The sequence below is a fragment of the Schistocerca americana genome, chromosome 8, assembly GCF_021461395.2.
Source record: "Schistocerca americana isolate TAMUIC-IGC-003095 chromosome 8, iqSchAmer2.1, whole genome shotgun sequence".
NCBI lineage: Eukaryota > Metazoa > Arthropoda > Insecta > Orthoptera > Acrididae > Schistocerca > Schistocerca americana.
Genome location: NC_060126.1, coordinates 214,439,172 through 214,458,787, shown reverse-complemented (window position 1 = coordinate 214,458,787; position 19,616 = coordinate 214,439,172). Strand labels below are relative to the sequence as shown.

Genomic DNA, 19,616 nt, shown 5'->3' with positions numbered 1-19,616 from the left:
ATAGAGCCTATAAAAAGATTTACAATAAAACTTTAATAGCTGCAAAAAACTGTATAATGGAAATGTTATTAAACAAGCACCCAACAAAGTCAGAAGCCCTTGGAAGATATGAATAGAGAAACAGGAAAGTCATCAGGAGATAACAATAAAAGCTTAAGCCTACAAATCAATAATGTTGTAACAGAAGATCCAATAATCATTAGCAACACTTTCAACCAATATTTTACCAGCATTTGCCAACAACTTACACAGGGTAACAATAGTGATTCTCTGCAAGCCCAAAAACTAGTTTAGAATAAACAAAAGTCGCCCAGTAACTCATGTTACCTGTATCCTGCAACTGAACAAGAGATAATAAAAATTATAGAGAAACTAAAAAATAAAGCACCCACAGACATAAATGGCCTGTCAAATAAAATTTTGAAGCTAACTACTAGTGAAATTGCTAAACCCCTCTGTCACTTAGTCAACTTGTGTCAAAAAAGGAATCTTCCCAGATAGAATGAAGATTGCTAGAGTACTACCACTATTCGGAAAAGGTGATCACATGTGACCAGATAATTACATACCAGTTAGCCTCCTTCCCATTTTGTCAAAGATCCTAGAAAGAATAATATTTGTTAGGTTAGATAAAAACTGTATCATAAATGGTAGACAGTTTGGGCTCCAGAAGGAAAAATTTACAGTGTCACCTGCATTTGAACTTATTGATATAATCTCTGCAGGCCTAGATGAAGGCCAAATCCAAGTTGGTGCTTTTTGTGACTTATCTAAAGCTTTTGATCTTGTCTATCACCACATATTAATAATGAAGCTACACCACTATGGATTAGAGGAACTGCTCTTGATATCATAAAGTCATTTCTGCAGAACAGAAAACAAGCAGTGTAAGTGTCACACAATCAAGGGAAACAACTATCAGAACTAAAAGATATAAAACATGGGGTGCCACAGGGTAGTATTCTAGGACCCCCTCCTTTTCCTTACATACGTAAATGATTTACCTTGTAACGTAGAAAGTGAATTGATACTCTTCGCAGATGACACAACAAGCATAACTGTGAGACTGAGCTTACAGGAGGCCATAAGTAAAAGTAATCAAATAGTTGAAATGATCACCCACTGGCTTGAAGTGAATAGGTTAATTCTCAATTATGAGAAAACTAACACTGAAGGTGACCACTGAAGGTAAGAAACTAGCACTTCTGTAAATATTTTTGTTGTTTTTAAAATTAAATGACTAATTCTATGTTTTGGTGTTGTAAATGTGATAAAAACTACAGATTCCAAAAACAGTATCCAGACAATTTTTGAAACCTAGGTCTGGATTAGCTAGTCAGGCTAACTTCAACATTAGATGGGGGTGCCAAGGCAGTGCTTGCATCGTGGTGACATATCAGCTTGGGTGCTCTCTGGGGAGATTTATACAAATTCCTAGATTATCCTGTGTAAAGAAACATCTGAGATCAGTTCAGCATTTCTGCTTTTACTTTGCTACCATAGGTTTCTGTCTCATCCTTGAATGCCTGGGCACTAATTTTGGTGCCACCCACCGACAATTTTCACATATGAGTTTTTTGAGAGGTCTTTTGAAAAGATTCTGCTAAAGTAGTAATTGAAGCTTTCACACATTGCCATTTTGACAGTCAAACTTATTTCATTTCGCATTTCTTTATCTACAACCCTATGCTTTGTTTTACACCTGTTGTGCAGAAGTCACTGTTTCTGTAGATGTTTTTTTTTACGGAGGTTGTGCACCATGTGGTCTGTGTCCCTCCCATCATGAACTACTAGATATATATGGATCCAGTTCTTGGTCATCTGTTCTTCTAAACTTCAGCCACAATTCCTCTACATGCTCCTGCCCAGAGTTAAATGTTACACAGTTGCTCCCAGAGATGTGACACTATTTCTTCTTTATGTGGTTTACTAAAAATGTGCAACTTTAGTACTTATTTTAGTTCATCTTTGTACTTTGATGATAACTGTTGTTACAATTACCTCACAGTCGTAAATGCCAGTTTGAGTATGTGGCCTTTTGAAGAGATCAGGTCTATTTATTACCATCAGATCTAACACATTTCTGTCATGAGGAGATTTCCCAATTATCTAGGTTAGGCACTTATCAAAGAATGCTTTTAGTATTGTTTTTCAGGATGTCTTGTAGTGCCCACGACTTACAAAACTGTGATTATTCCAGTCAACTGTTGGATTATTAAAGTCTGCTCTATTCACTTCCCTTGATGATGCTAAGTTCCCTCCAGACAATTTTGCATGGTGCTTTAACTCCTGTATTTTTGGACTGATTTTCTTGTCTTAGCCAATATGGCACCTCTATTTCCCATTAGCCTATCCTATCAATATACACTTAGATTTACCCAAAAAATCTCACTGTTGTCAAGTTCAGGTCTTAGCTATCTTTATGTATCTAGTATTATTGGAGCTCTACAGCTCTTTAGGAGCATTTCAAACGCAGGCACTTTGTTATGAATGCTTCAGCAGTTGATGATTAGGATTTTATAATAGTCTGTTTGTGGGAGGCACTTCTTTGGATCTTGCATTAATATTTCAGGATCTCCTTCAGTTATTAGTACCTGGATTTCTTGGAGAAAAAAAGAAAAGGAATCCTGTGTGCACACCGTACTGTCTCACTTTGTAAGTAATTTGGTGGTCTGAGCAAGAAGTCTGCCTCTTAGGAAGATGAGACTGATAGCTCCCTCTTGAAACCAGGAATGACAGTAAATTATTGAGTAGGTTTCTATAGTCTGCCCTGATAGCCAAGTGTCAGTGCGGTGGTCTGTCACGCTAAAGGGCCCGGGTTTGATTCCTGGCTGGGTCAGAGATTTTCTCCACTCAGGGACTGGGTGTAGTGTTGTCCTCATTATCATTTCATCATCATCAGCTGAAGGCAGTGAGAAACCACCACTGGAATCACTTCCCTGGACACTCATGTGGTGGACCTCTCTGACAAGGCTTCCTCCATGACAAGACCTGCCATAAGGCAGAACGCAAACTTACTTTTCTTTCTTTTTCCTTTTTTTTCTTTTTCCTTTTTTTTCATTTTCCTTTTTTCTTTTTCCTTTTTTTCTTTTTCTTTTTTTCCTTTTAGGTTTGTATAGTATTACTATGTCTGTCTCTTAGGCAACAGGTTAGAACAGATGTTAAAATTGCCACATTATCTGGGTTTCAGAAATCAGAAAGCTGTTTAAAAAATCACTTTCAGTGATGGCAAGCAAAATATTTTTCTGCCTATGATTTCAATTAGCAACTGTCTTAAACAGTGATGGAAAAAAAATTGCCACATCAAGAAGGAGTTGTGCGACATAAACAAAAGTTGGTAGGTGCGTTTCTGTATTTTAAAGATGAAAGATGATGTCTATTAAAATTTTGTCCCAGTGACATGAGTGGCACTAGTAGTGTCACCATAAGGATGCTTTAAATACATGCTGTAATGGTCATAAGAATTATTTACCTTTGAGATTGGACATGGTGACCGGACGAAGTGGCCGAGCGGTTTCTTGGCGCTACAGTCTGGAACCGCGTGACTGCTACGGTCACAGGTTAGAATCCTGCCTCTGGCATGGATGTGTATGATGTCCTTAGTTTAGTTAGGTTTAAGTAGTTCTAAGTTCTAGGGGACTGATGACCTCAGCAGTTAAGTCCCATAGTGCCCAGAGCCATTTGAACCATTTGGACGTGGTGAGTTGATGTTAGTCCAGAATGCCTTTAAGGTGACAAAGATCCCATTATCAACACCTCACTGACTTTGAACAACGTCATATAATAGAGTTACAGGAAGCTGGCTGTTCCTTCCGTGATACTGCACAAAGACATGGTAGGAATGTAGCCACTATACATGACTGCTGGCAGCACTGGTCACAAGAATGTATCGTCACAAGAAGACCAGTTTCCAGATGACCACATGGGCCCACTGAGAGGGAAGGCCATTGTGTTTGGCATGTGACTCTCACACATTGTACTGCACCTGCAGCAATCTGAGGAGCAGTTGACACCATAGTGACACAATGAACTGTTCCAAATTGGTTACTTCAAGAACAGCTCTGAGCCAGATGCTATGTAGTGTGGATTATACTGACCCCAAACCATAGCCATTTGTGACTTCAATGGTGTCAAGTGAGAGCTCAATGGAGGGCATGGTGGAGGTATGTTGTATTGTCAGATGAAAGCTTGTTCTGCCTTGGTGCCAGTGATAGCCGTGTGGTGGTTAGAAGGTGGCCAGGTAACGGCCTACAACCAACCTGTTTGCGTGCTAAACATACTGTGCTGTGATTTGCAGTATGATTTCATATGACAGCAGCAGCACTCTCATTGTTATCCCATGCACTGTGACTTGAAATTTGTATGTCAATCTGGCAATTCAACCTGCTGTGCTGCCACTCATGAACAGCATTCCAGGGCTTGTTTCCAACAGGTTAATGCTTACCCAACATGCTTTACAGTGTGTCGACATGTTGCCTTGGCCTGCTCAATCACCAGATCTGTTTCCAGTCAAGCACATATGGGACATCACTGGATGACATCTCCAGCATCATTCACAAACAGCAATAACCATTCCTATACTGACCAACCAAATGCAACAGGCACGAAACTCTGTCCCACAAACTGACATCAGGCATCCGTACAGCACAATGCACACACATTTGCATGTTTGCATTCAACATTCTGGTGGTTACACAAGTTATTAAAGTACCAGCATTTCATATCTGCAATGGCTCTCTCACACTTACTTTACCCTGTGATCTTCCAATGTTAATCCCTGACGTATGTTATACCTAGACAAATGTATTCCCGAAATTTTGTTACTGTGCATTAATTATTTTTTGGTGTTGCAATTTTTTCCTGTCAGTGTAACACTACTTGTGTTGTTATGAATAATTGAGGAAGATTAGGACTTAACTTTCTGTAGGGGATGTCAATATTCCTAAAATCACAGAGGGACTATGTTACATTTCCCAATTACATGTTACAACTGGAGACTACTCAGCAGGATGTTGTTATCAAGAAAAACAAAATTATCATTCTATTGGTTGGCGTATAGAATATTAGATATCTTAATAAGTAGGCTAGAGAAGTCACAGAAAGACAAATACATAGGCTGAAGTTAGGTATAGGGGAATTAAAGAAATGCAGTGGCACGAAGAACAGAACTTTGGTCAGGTGAGTATAGAGTTATGAATACAAAATCAAATAAGGGTTATGCAGGACTACATCTAAAAATGAATAAGAAAATAGGGATGCAGATAAGGTACTATGAACAGCATGCGGAACACATTATCACAGTCAAGACAGACCCCCTTTCCAGTATCCAACACAGTACTGATGATGAAGATATTAAAATAAAATATAAGGTAAAAGAAATTATCCAGATCATTACAAGCGATGAAAATTTGTGATGGGGAATTGGTATCTGATAATAGAAAAGGGAAATGTACTAGGAGAACCTGGACGGGGGAAAAGGAAAAAAAAATAATTTTGCACAGAATACAGCTTCAGCATGGACAACACTTGGTTTAAGAATCATAAAACAAGTTTTGAAATGTATTAAGGTGGAATCAATTCACCTGCTATAAATACCATTACTAATACGTTTTTTAATCATTATTTTGCTCTCTTTTACTTATGTAATATGAGAGTGTGCTGAAAAGTAATGTCTCTGAACTTTTTATGTGAGAACTCTTAAAGCACCTTTAAACTAAAACAGATTTTATTTACATTCTTAAGATTCTACATCTGTATTCTTCATGTCTACATATTTATTTCCCAACATTGTTACCCTGGTGATGAACACATTTCTCCCAACAAGAGACTAGAATGTTTGACTTTGTTGATGGAGCCACATCCTCGCCTCTACTTGCACCGCTTCATCACTACCAAAGTGAAGTCTTTGAAGGTGTTCTTTAAGTTTTGGAAACAGGTGGAAATTGGATGGCATCAAGATGGACTGTATGAAAGTTGATCAATGACAGTGAACCAGTGAACCCAAGGCATTGGATTGTTGCAGATTTGTGAGTGGTTTCATATTATCATCCTGAATGAGAGGGTACCCCTTGTGTGTACAAACTCTTCGAATTTGATACTTGATTACAGAAGGTTTTTCTCACAAACCAACATAGTTACATTACACACGGCCATGTTACACGTTACAATTTGGAGCGCTCTAGTGGGAGAAGGTTCAAATATGTGGACTTGAAGAACAACGATGTACGAGGGTTGACTGAAAAGTAATGCCTAAACTTTCATAACTCTTCAACAGTTGGTGACATTGGTATGCAGCAGATACTGGCTTGTTCCATAGCCAATTTTCTACAGATTCAGTTGGCAGGAAGCCTTAATATTAAACAGTTGTGTTGTTACAGCGTAAAGTATGGAACCCTGCGCAGATGGTCGGTCAATGTGATCCAAAGGAGATCCATCAGAGAATGAAAGCAGTTCATGGTGATTGTGTTGATGTGAGTACTGTGAGTCGTTGGGCGAGTAAGTTAAAGGATGTCGAGGCAGTACCATCTGACCTGCCTGCCTGACAAAGAGTTGGACATCCTGTGAGAGCAACCACCAAGTTTCACAAGCAAAGTGTCGACAGACTGATTCAGGACAATCGTCGTATCACTCGGAGAGAAACTGCAAGCACAATCAGCATTTCACAAGAATGTGTGGGTCACATTATTGCTTTTCTATCAGAAGATCTGTGCATGATGGGTACCCTAGATGCTGACTCCTGAAATGAAAGTGCACAGACTTGAAATTTGCAGGAATTTCTCTCATGTTACGAGAATGAAGGTGACGCCTTTCTCCTTTCAACTGTGACAGGAGATGAAATGTGGGTACACCATTATGACAGAACTGTGAAACTGTGGTTGTAGAGACAGAGTGTTGACTTCTTCCATGACAGCTTCAGAAAACTTGGTATTTGTTGGCAGAAATGTATCCAATTGGCTGGTGATTATGTGGAAAAGTGAATACTGGTAATTAAAGACAAAGTTCCAAGGATTATTTCTACATTTGATTTATGAAAATATTCCCATCCAAAACCAGTTAATGAAGGTGGAGGCATTACTTTTCATTCAATGCTCTTAGAACTTTAATAACGTTTGTTTTATTTAAAAAGCTTTAAGAGTTTTCACATAAAAATTTTGAAGCTAACTTTTCATTAATCATTTATATATTCTGATAAGCCAAAACATTATGACCCCTACTTGATAGCATGTTGGTCCAGCTTTGGAATGCAATTCAGCAGTGATTCTACTTTGCATGGACTTGCCAGATCCTCGGTAGGCTGCTGGAATTATGTGGCACCAGCTGCCTTTGCTCCAGTCATGCAATTCTCATAAATTATGGGCTGGTGATTTGGAGGCACAGTGCAGGCACTAATAGTGTCCCAGGTGTATTCTATTGGCTTTAGATTAGGTGAATTTTGTGGCTAAGGCATCAACATGAATTCCCCATAATGCTCCTGGAACCACAGCAGCAAGATTCTGGCCATGTGACACTGACAGCTATCCTATTGGAAGATGTCATTGCCTATGGGAAGAGATCAAGCATGAAGTGATGGAGGTGGTACACAATAACGTTCGCATAGTCCACAGTTGTCATGATGCCTTTGATTACTACCATAAGGATCATAGAAGCCTAGGTGAATGTTCCCCTCATCAATTAATACTGACCCCAGTAGCTGGCATCCTTGGCATTGTACGTATTTTGAGCAACCATTACAACCGTTCTTTTAATTGAGAACAATATTATCAGGTTCATTCTAATATTGGAAATAATTAATAGCACTGAAAAAGTTTTAATTAAAATTATTGATATATAATCTCTCATCAGAATAATGCCCACAGCAAAGTAGCACCTCAGGGAAATCAAAGAGGGTTGAATGCGGCTACTTTTGTTTTTAAATTATACTATATAAACCATGCATGGGTACTGTTAGCTCTCGTCTTGTTTTCTGCACTCTTGAATAAGTCTACGTAGCTGCACCAATCGATACAGCTGGCATTTCCGTGTAATGTGCTACGGAAGGGATCAAGGCACTTCTGTTAAGCTGCAAGAAAAGTGACTATAGTTAATTTATATGGGACAGACTTTAGGTACATCTTTGCCATAATATCACAGATTAAGAATATCTGAGGAATTGCATGTGCGAGAGAAAGTAGCGCTCAGTATTAAACTCTACTACATGCTTCATAACTGATAATATGATCTGTAGACTATACGAAGAATGGAATTGGACACTTAGCTGTGTTAAAGTAAAAGCATACAAAGTTTGAATGACTGTATTGAAGTATAGTAATGGACCATAATCCCCTTGCTATAATATCCTTGAGTGACGAACTATAAAAATCATGGACATTTTAGTTGTCGTAATTGCTGAGAGTGATTATAGGCTCAACCCTCCTTTTCTCTATATACAAAACACAATCATTCAAGATCATTTAATAATTATTAAATGTTGTTAATAAAAAAAACTAAAGTGATTTCCACAATAGCATGTGTAATAGTCAGTGATAATCATAAGAAAGTGGCAAACTGTATCTCTGGATGGCAGACGGTTCGATTATGAAATATTACAAAGCATAAATTGTGATTTAAAAGCTATTTAGCATTTTATTTCCAATTCAATAGAAATAATACAAAATCAGAAACAGTGCGGATAAGTAGTAATGTTGGAAATAGGAAGTTGAAATAATAACTAACATCCAAAGATGTTTCGACAACAGCAGATTGATGGAGAGTGCTACACCATTCACCTAGATGACAGCATATCTGTATATGACCATCTATGTGGTGTAACAAGAAATTTAATTCATCAAACCAGGTGACACAATCCCACTGATCTGCAGTCCAATTCCAATGATCCTGTGCCCACTACAATCATAAGCAACGATGTCATTTGGTGCAACATTGGAACATGTAGGGTTCCCCTGTTGCAGAGATTTATGTTGAGCAATGTGTATTGAATCATAAGCTTCAAAATGCTGGTGCCTGCAGCAACACTGTACTCTGCCATCGGACATACAGCATACTACGGCCTATCGTGTTTTATAGACATGGTAAGCTTGGAACCTTCACATTTTGAGTTGAGATGTGGATGTCTAACACCTTGTTGCCTGCTCATAGTTTCACTGTTCTTCATACACTTTGTTATCAACAGTAGCTGATGAATAGCCAGCTTCCTCTGCTGTTTCTGAGATTCTTATTCCTCGGTCCATAACAATCTGCCCTTTGTCAAAGTCGCTTATATCAGCAGGTTTCCCCATTTGTGGTCTGTGTCATCGCTGGGGTGATTCCCCATTTGTCTCCTCTCTGCTTATATAGTTTCCTAGCTACATCATGTGCCTGCAGTGACACAAGTGGCATTCGGTGTCATGAAGGATACTTGTTGTAATGTTTTAGGTCATCAGGGACATCCTTATTTTTATGTAGTCTCTTTTGGAACAGCCCTTAATTGCTGTTAGGAATCTTATTTCTGCTGCTTGCATCTAGGTTTCATCTCTACACTTTATCATCAAAGTCCTGCTCCCATACAACAAAGCTGGGTCAGCCATTGTTTGAATGTAGTGAATTATGTGTGAAACACGGTGTAATAGCTGTGTTGAGGGTCTTAAGTACCACAATAAATTCTTTGGAAAAATATGAGCATGCAAGGAAAAATATTGCAGTGTTTGGGAGGAACCATGTTCATATACCTGCCCAATTCAGGTTTCTGCGAATTCCACAAATCACTTGATGCAAATGGTAGGTTGGTACCTTCTAAATGCCATGACTAATTTCGTGCTGCATCCTTGCCCAATCCAAGATTTTGCTCCAAGGAGATAGTGAGGCGCAGGGGAGGGCAGGTGTCTCCTCCCACTCCTGGAAAAAAAATCTTTGCAAACTGAAGTCACATCCAGCCCACAGACTGACCATGAGATGAGGGTTTTGCAAAATTCGTCATTAAAAAAAAAAAACAAGATTGTCTTACATTCACAGCTGAAGCTCTGGCAATTGAACTCAAATCCAGATTTTGAAGGATTGGGACAGTGGCACTAGCTGGACCAAGCACTAGGACAAATGTGGGGAGGGGAGTCGCAAGTAGGCAGTAAGTTTTGTCATACTGGCAACCCTGGGGAATGTACCCCATGTACATTGAGCTTTGTGGATATCTGTCATGTTTAAACTGTAGTTTGCCTAAACTGTGAATGGTAGCTGGAATGAACTGACTTTACAAATGGACAAATACTTAACAATGGTATACATTTTTACAGGAGACAAATTGTGAATAGCTTTCAATAACCTTTCAAATTGTCACAAAAATTATAAAGATTAAAAAATTCAAGAATGATGAGGTGTTTCCAGAAGCTACATACCTCTATGAAATTTCTTTATTTGCATCTATCAGTTTCACATAAGTATAGATGCATCTTCAGGTTTATAATGGTCATGTTTTCATAATGTAGATGGCCAATTATGGAGCCCCATCTTTCAGGAAGTTATTCACATTTAACAATCAAATCACTTTGGTGGGCTGTCAAATTGAGTACACCCAAAAGATGTTTATCAAAATGTACAAAGCATAACTGCTGAATGAGCCAGGCTGGGTAACATCCCATAGGATATATTACAGGATTTGGTTGACACCAGATGCATAAAACCAATGTAAGTAAAACTTAGTTCTGTGTGATGTGTGTAGTTCCATGATATTGGTAACAGGCCGATGTGTTGTAAGCAGCCTATGGAGGCTAACAATACTTCTCAATTTTGTTATGACAACCCACCAATGTGGTTTGACTCTTAACGTGAATAACTTCCCAATTGATGAGACTCTGTAACTGTCCATCATCATTATGAAAGTATAACCATTACGAACCTGAAGAACCTGATGTGAAACTGTAGTTGTGAATAAAGCACCTTCATACAGCTATGTGGCTTTTGGAAATTCTTTATCAGTCTTGACTTTTTCGGTTGTTATAATTCCTGTGACAATTTGAACGGTTATTGTGTGCTGAGAGTTTTCTATACTTATTCACAATGCCTCTGAGCTGTAGTTGCACTCCCCAGAAAGTTGTTTGTAGGAGATAAATTAATGCTAAAAACAAAACAAAAAATGTTTCCACTGGACACTTGAAATGTGGAATGACAAATGAAACATGAGCTGCAAAAATAGTGCTAATACAGCTACTGCTCTACAGCACTGTTGATTTTGAAGGTTAGCAACACATGATGACATGCCCTGTTAACATAAAATGGCACAATTTCTCCCAATTTAGCTGTAGGGAACTGATTTGACAGCATATTGCTGTCATTCAGCTTGCTTATATTGTCAACGCTGTAAGAACTGTAAATTTCACCAAATGATAATGGATGCCATGACTCTGTTGGGTAACGTAGATGTATGAGTTCACTGTTTATAACTGATTCATGCAAACAACACAATGCTAATTCTAAGTTAACTGTGATTCATGAAGGAGAGACCACAAATGACAGTGCAACAGGAAAAAAATGTTGGTGCCACAGAAGCTAATATTCTTAGGTGGATTCAAATTAAAAATAAATTAAAGAATGTCTGTTCTATGCAGCAAATTTTCAGGGGACAAGCAAGGAAAGTTTCATGAATGGGAGCAGTGGGTTGTTCATTATGTATATGAGAAACACAAGTTATGCTTCCCAATTACTTGAGAAACTGTATGAATGAAGATGCTGGAGGTAAAGTGGAATCTTTCAACTACATGCATTGCAAAATTCAAAGCAAGTACTGGCTAGTGGATGAGGATGAAGAGAGTGTAGCTTATGTTGTGACACAGAACAATGCTAGTTCAAGGACTTCACAAGGTTTGTGACAAAAAACTATTTGTGTATCAGCATCGTATAATCATTCTAAAAATACGTTTGGTAGGACATTTGGGCAATGCTCATCAGACACCTGTTTATTTTGATATGTCTTCGAGTGTGACAGGTTTTAAAAGTGTTCATATAAGAAGTTATAACAACAAAAAGATAGAGTAACAGTAATGCTGGGTGCACTATGAAATGGAAGGAAGCTGCCCCTATATGTGATTCTTTGCAGAAAAACTATACCAAAAGAAAACTGCAAGCAGGACTCCTCTTTAGGTGTCAAGAAAAGTGATGGGTGACAAATGACCTGAAACTATAATGAAGGTACCAAAAGAGTAGTGCATGTCCAATGCCATGAAGATTCAGATGATGGCATAATATGGGAGGAGTGTCAGATGACTACAATGATGATGATTACCACCACCATCACCCCTAGTACTACTACTACTGCTACTAGTACTAGAACAAGGGTGGTTCGAAAAGTTCTCGGAAGGGAACAGAAAAAAGTACTTCATCAATGAAACTTCTTTTATTTTTCAATGTAGTTTCCTCGTAGATTAATGCATTGGCTCCAATGATGTTCCAGTGCCTTGAACCCATAATGAAAATGAGTTTCCTCCAGGCCTGCAAAATAGTTGTCAACTCCAGCTATCAATTCTTTGTTTGAAGTGAATCTTCACTCACCAAGAAAAATTTTCAGTTTTGGGAAGAGATGGAAGTCTGTTGGAGCCATATCACATGAATAAGATGGGTCTGGCAACAATTCATACCTTAGTTCGTGTAATTTTGGCATGGCAACAGCACATGTGCGGGCGCGTGTCAAGAGTCGTGGCACACATCTTGCAGATAATTTTTTCATTTCTAATTCTTCAGTTAAAATGTGATATAGCCTTTCAGATGACATCTGGCAAGCATGATTAATTTCACACACTTTCAATCGGCGATCCTCCATGACCATTTTGTGCACTTTTGCAATGGTTTCTGGAGTAGTGACACATCTTGGCCGACCACTGCGTGGATCATCATCTTAACTCTCCCAACCAAATTTAAATTCACTTGTCCACTTGGCAACAGTTGACTATGAAGGAACAGAGTCCCCCAGTGTGTTCTGGAAATTGGCATGGATGTCCTTTGCTTTCATACTTTTCTTTACGAAGTACTTAATCACTGCTCGAATCTCGATTTTTTTTCCATCTTCACAAATCAATACACAGGAACAACAACAGAGCCACATCACTGCCATAGCTCTCTTCCAAGAGTACTGACATGGCACATGTTTACAGGCAACAGTCCAATGAATATCACGCCGACAACTCGTTGCATTAGCGTTGACCTCCTTGGTGATTCCGAGAACTTTTCAAACCACCGTCTTAGTAGTAGTAGTAGTAGTAGTAGTAGTAGTAGTAGTAGTAAAAAAAATAGTGCTACCAATCAGTATTGGCTTAGACAATAAGCAACAGGGGAAGTGAAAATAACAATCAATGTAAACAAATTCTTTTAGTTTTTACTTTATTCCTGCTTGTATCACCAAAGCAGTGGATAAACAATAAAAGGCACAATTTGGAATAGGTAAAATGTTAATTTCTTTAGGCACGTACTCAATACCAATAAAACAGTTTGTAATTTTGATTACTCAGAGAGAGTTAAAAAATACATTTCTCAAGGAGTCTCCATTTTTTCAATTAAAAAAAAAAAAAAAAGAAGAAGAAGAGGAGGAATGCGCGTGCGAGAGTGCAGCACTTATCTTCAGGGTTGTCATATAGTCGAGTAAATATGGTAATTCAGTATCAGTGTGAAGATAGCCAAAATATGTAATGATATTGACAGATAGTAAGTGTACCCAAAACCGCTTCTCCTGAACTTTCAAATTGATTTAAACATTCACTGTGCACATTTTAAGTATCAAGATTGTTTTGGGTGCCTAAAGTTGCTATGCAAAATGTTAATTACCTTTGAATATTAATTTAGTAAATTCCAGTACATACAGATATCCAGAATACATGTTCAGTTGAAGTGAAGAATACTGTGATTTGGTATTGTCTTGTAAGTAAAATACTGCTCCTCCAATGATAGACCACACAATATTTTTCATGAAGAATTATTTGACTGTACTTACTGTACAACATCAGTAATAGGAACATGAAGTGTTCGCCCATCTAGTGTGTTGACTGTGATTGTTAAGCCTATTAGGGCATCAAGCAGTGATATATGAGCCACCATGATGAGGTCAGTGCCCTCTCTTCTGAATCTCTCATGGGGACGATCTTCAGTCACAAACATTATGTCAGCTGAAATACATGTCTTATTTTAGTAATTTTAATACTATACTCTGAATGTAAATTTATATCAGTTTTTCAACAGCCTATATGCTATTTTATAAAAATGGTTCTGTATTGAATAGGCAGTTATGCTAAAAAAATTCAAGAATCATTTTGATACTTCTGTAAATATTTGTGCAGTTTCAACTATTACTGTCCAAGATGATGTCTGTCTATTAATTACAAACATATATAAATAACAAAGCCATAATGAAATAATAAACAAGATTTCCTATTACAAAGAAAAGGCTGTATTCTGCACAAACAGACAGTTTGCCCAGAATAAATAAACAAGGGAATGAAGTAGGCAAAATTATGTCCTTAGCAATCCAATGGCAAAGGTAAAGCAGTGCTGGTGAAAATAACCAGGATCCACTATGAAATAAATGGCAATAAAGAATACTTGTAAACAACAGAAGACAATAGTTTCAATAAGAGAGAAATTTGATAAGAAGCAGAAATACAGTGGTACTTTACAGACTGCAAACAAAAATGACTGAATAATAGTGTGACACTGTCATTTAGTGACATGTCATTAATGATAGTGTTATTAACTGGTTGTCCACCTATGAACACATCATCTTCCAGAGTTTACCCTCAACACAGAGGATGTTAGCTGCCTGCTGAAGACCACTGGCCAGGTGTCACCCTTGTAGCATGGGGAAGAACTGTCCATGAAATGCTTTTGAAATAGATCCATACTAGTAAGTAAGAGATTTTAGAATAAAATGTAAAAATAATGTTAAGCTAGGATAAGATTTTCTTTCTGCTTAAAGGAACAAAAGGTTCAAAGTAGATGTAAATAGGTAAGATATTTAACCAAGCAGACATAAAATGATAAAATTCAGGACAAATCTTATTAAAGTGGAGGGGAACTGGGAAGTAAAATTTTCTAGGTTTGAACAGGAAGTTTGAACAGCCAGCCTTACTCAATCATGTTGATTAGATTAGATTAGATTAGATTTACTTTCATTCCAATTGATCCGTAGTGAGGAGGTCCTCCAGGATGTGGAACATGTCAGAAAAACAACAATACATGACAAATATTTAAACTAAAACAAATAAGCTAATGTACCATTCCACAGGTCCCAAGTGGAATGATCGTCATTTTTTAATGAACACTAAGAGTCATTTTACAAATACTATTGCACTGAATTTAAAATAAAAAAGTTTTTTATTTATTTATAAGGTAAGAAACATGTAATACAACTACTGTAATACTTATTTACAATGAACACATTACTGCACTGAAATGGTGCAGAAGTTAGATTATACTTACACACACACACACACACACACACACACACACACACACACACACACACACAAATTTTCAGTGAACACATTACTGCACTGAAATTGTGCAGAAGATATGTTGTACTTATATACAAATCAGTTGGTTTTCCTCAGAAATTCATCAATGGAGTAGAAGGAGTTGGCCACCAATAAATCCTTTAGGCTTCTCTTAAACTGAATTTCATTGGTTGTTAAGCTTTTTATGGCTGCTGGCAAGTTATTGAAAATGTGTGTTCCTGAATAATGCACACCTTTTTGTACAAGACTAAGTGACTTTAAATCCTTGTGAAGATTATTCTTATTTCTAGTATTGATTCCATGAATTGAGCTATTGGTTTGAAAAAGTGATATATTTTTAATGACAAATTTCATTAAGGAATAAATATATTGGGAAGCTGTAGTTAGTATCCCTAGTTCCCTAAACAGGCTTCTGCAGGATGTTCTTGAGTTCACACCACATATAATTCTTACTGCACGTTTTTGTGCCCGGAAAACTTTAGCTTGGCTTGATGAATTACCCCAGAAAATAATCCCATATGACATTATGGAATGAAAGTAAGCATAGTATGCCAGCTTTTTCATTTTTATATCCCCTATGTCTGACAAAATTCGCATTGCAAACAGAGATTTGTTAAGACGCTTCAGCAGTTCTGTGGTGTGCTCCTCCCAGTTGAATTTATTATCAAGCTGTAATCCCAAGAATTTAACACCGTCCACTTCTTCTATCTTCTTGTCATCATATGTTAGACATATACTCTTGGGACACCCCTTACAAGTTCTGAACTGCATGTAGTGTGTTTTTTCAAAGTTTAGTGACAAAGAATTGGCTAGGAACCAGTGATTAATGTCTACAAATATTTTATTGGCTGATCTTTCTAAGACTACACTTGATTTGCTATTTATTGCAATGTTTGTATCATCAGCAAACAAAACAAACTTGGCATCTGGTAATGTTACTGATGAAAGGTCATTGATATACACAAGAAAAAGTAAGGGCCCCAAAATGGAACCTTGTGGGACCCCACATGTAATTAGTTCCCAGTTGGATGATGCCTGATAGCTTGATACATGTCTCTTTCCTAATAACACCCTTTGTTTCCTGCCAGAGATATAAGATTTGAACCATTTTGCAGCATTTCCTGTTACACTATAATATTCTAGTTTACTTAAAAGGATATTGTGATTTACACAGTCAAATGCCTTTGACAGATCACAAAATATACCAGTTGCCTGCAATTTTTTGTCTAATGAATTAAGTACATTTTCACTGTAAGTGTAGATAGCCTTCTCAATATCAGAACCTTTTAGAAACCCAAACTGTGACTTTGACAGTATGTTATTTGAGATAAGATGGTTATAAAGACGACTGTACATTACTTTTTCGAAAATTTTTGAGAATGCTGGCAACAGTGAAATTGGACGGAAATTTGATGCTATTTCTTTATCTCCCTTCTTAAACAGTGGCTTAACTTCAGCATATTTCAGCCATTCGGGAAATATTCCACTGATAAACGACTGGTTACACAGATAGCTTAATATGTTACTTAGCTCAGAATCACATTCTTTAATTAACTTTGTTGATATTTCATCATACCCACTAGATGTTTTTGATTTTAAAGATTTTATGATGGACATTATTTCTGTTGGGGTAGTGAGGGTCAAATTCATATTATGGAAGTTACTTGAAATGTCTGGTCTAAGGTAATCCATAGCAGCATCTACCGAACCTGACAACCCCATCTTTTCAGTATCAACAGCTGCTAGCTGGGAAGCATAAACATATCAGTGCTGTTACTCGGTCAGCAAGACAACAACCTTGACACTCTTGAGCAAGATTGTGAGTGAACCCAGCAGAAAATTGTTAGAAAAGTGTAGACCAAGCTGCCTTCATAATGTTATGTAAGAGACTCTGGGCAGGACAAAACATCATCTAGCAAGGGTCTGACTAAACAGTAAAGATACCACAACAAATTTGTTAAGAAAATGTAGTGGAACTGAAGACCACTGATATTTCAAAAAGAGCAGAACTGATGTGGTCTTTACAAATGATGTCACAGAGTGGACCCCTCTCCTCGAGGACATAAATACCTGTACTCCACCCCCACTAGCCTAGAGCACATGATCAGCAGGATTGATGGCGTTCAAGTCATTTGCACTCAATTCTCTGGTTCATTATGGTAACATTTTGTGAGTATGACACTGTTCTAGTGTTGGTCTCACACTTGCTGGTGAACTAGAAGATCAGCAATCTGTGGCCATGGATGATGAAGTCCAGTGTCCAGTACTGAAGTCAGTACAGCAACCAGCATTAATGGATAATCCATTAATGGATAATCTTGAGTACTGCTTTATTGCCTCCAGAGGTCCAGGGCAGAAGCTACCCTGAAACTCGAGCGTTGCATGAGTCTGATGGCCTACCATACTGGCAGGCCAGGCCATTCAGCATGACATCACAGTATTCAACATTGTGGTCCCCCTGACGGAACAATGCAGGCAATGATTTGGGAGGGATTGAATACTCCATGAAAAGGTGTGTGAATCAAACAAACATACTGCAGTCACTTCTATCTCCAAGCATGTCTACTGGTGAAGTGTGCCTACCTTGCCAGTGAGCAGCAAACCACTGCACCGATGCAACATCCTGGGCAGCCTTGAGTCCACTGTTGGATTCAGCAGATTTCTCTCTGAATTATGTAGCCAGTAGCTGTTGCAAAAGATGTGGAAATGACCTGTATTTGAGTGATAAATGGAATAATCTTGAGTACTGCTTTATTGCCTCTAACACCACCACACAGGTCCTTGGTCTGCATCCTGACAAAACAGTAGGGGCTTCCGACCTGCAGTTGGTGACCCCTACAGATTTGTGGTCAAAAGTTCTCCAGCCTATCACCAATACAAGTTGGAGGGAAATGACCCAGTACACCAGCATCAGGAACTCTCACAGAGGAAGAGTCAAAGAGAAGGCTTTGGTAGTTGTTCCCAAAAGAAAAAACTGTATTCTTTGCCATGTCCAAGTTAGTACTTAAAGACTTTGAAGTTACCATGTACAGACCAAGAGAACTGGCAGATTTATCACAATTCAAAGGTAATAGTGACCAAGAATATCTTGTTCCAACACTTTGCAGAACTTGTAATTTAACAGGACATAGTGCACAAGAAAATACAGTCACTTGGCAGATGATTGTTCAGAGTGTCATTGGTTAATGATTAGGAATCTGAATTAGATGTTATTGTTTTATTTTTGCAACTGTTGCTATTGAGCTATTACTGGAAGTAATACTAGCTTAATGTGTGTACAAGTGAGAAAGGTAAATTGCACAAGCATGGCACCTATATGATCAGCTTACAAAGCAAGTACCCAAATTGTTAGAGGTTAATGAACAACAGAAAGCACTTAATGAATAGCTGAGTTAGCAGTTACAAGCTTTATTGGTGGAACAGCAGTGACAGTCAGGACTGAACGAAGTTAAAACTGTGGTTAATGTTCTCCTTTCATCCATTGGTCCTTCAGCCACAAATCTAGTAACTCTCTTCTCTGTGAAAATAACAGAGGATGTTAATATGTTTATAGATGTTGTATTAGCCTTGGTCACATTGAGTAGCTGTACAGATGAAACATGCTTGCAGATGGCCTAGTTATCTATCACGAGTAAAGCAAAACCCTATATCTCATATCATGAACTGCTTAATAAGATACCCACATTCAGTGAGTTAGCAGAGGGTTAGAGATATAGAAGACAGGACAGTACATGTTTTTTTTAGAAAGAAATTGAATAGTTTAAAACACAAGGCGAATGAAGAAATGGAATCATTTTCTGACAGAATATGGAAAATCGGTGCACAGACTTGTGAGCTCACACACAAGCCAGATACAGATAGAGCTTTGCTTAAAGAAGCAGAAAACAGAGAATAGAGCATTGGACATGTTCCTCAGAGAGGTCCACCCAGATTGTTCACAGGCAAACAGCGCTTCGCATTACTACGCATTTAGGAGAAGTGGATAATGCAACTGGGATGTTTACTGAACAGAAGATATTCAGGTCTGGTGAAGAATGTCACAGTGGTGGTCTGCAGGGGCATTTAAAGGCACAGTGTCACCAGCCACAATGTTGCAATTGCTGACATTTCAGCTGTAAGGCTCAGAATTGTGAATTTAGAAAGCAGTGCAAGTAC

General features: G+C 38.0%; 1 protein-coding gene across 1 annotated transcript in view; it reads right to left on the bottom strand.

The window, feature by feature from the left end:
* Positions 1 to 19,616, bottom strand: part of LOC124545681 (dnaJ homolog subfamily B member 13-like) — a 106,328-nt gene that overhangs the window by 7,292 nt on the left and 79,420 nt on the right. The window contains exon 5 of the mRNA XM_047124627.1: positions 13,946 to 14,117. Within this exon, the coding sequence (XP_046980583.1) occupies positions 13,946 to 14,117 (172 nt within the window). The remainder of the gene's footprint in view (positions 1 to 13,945; positions 14,118 to 19,616) is intronic.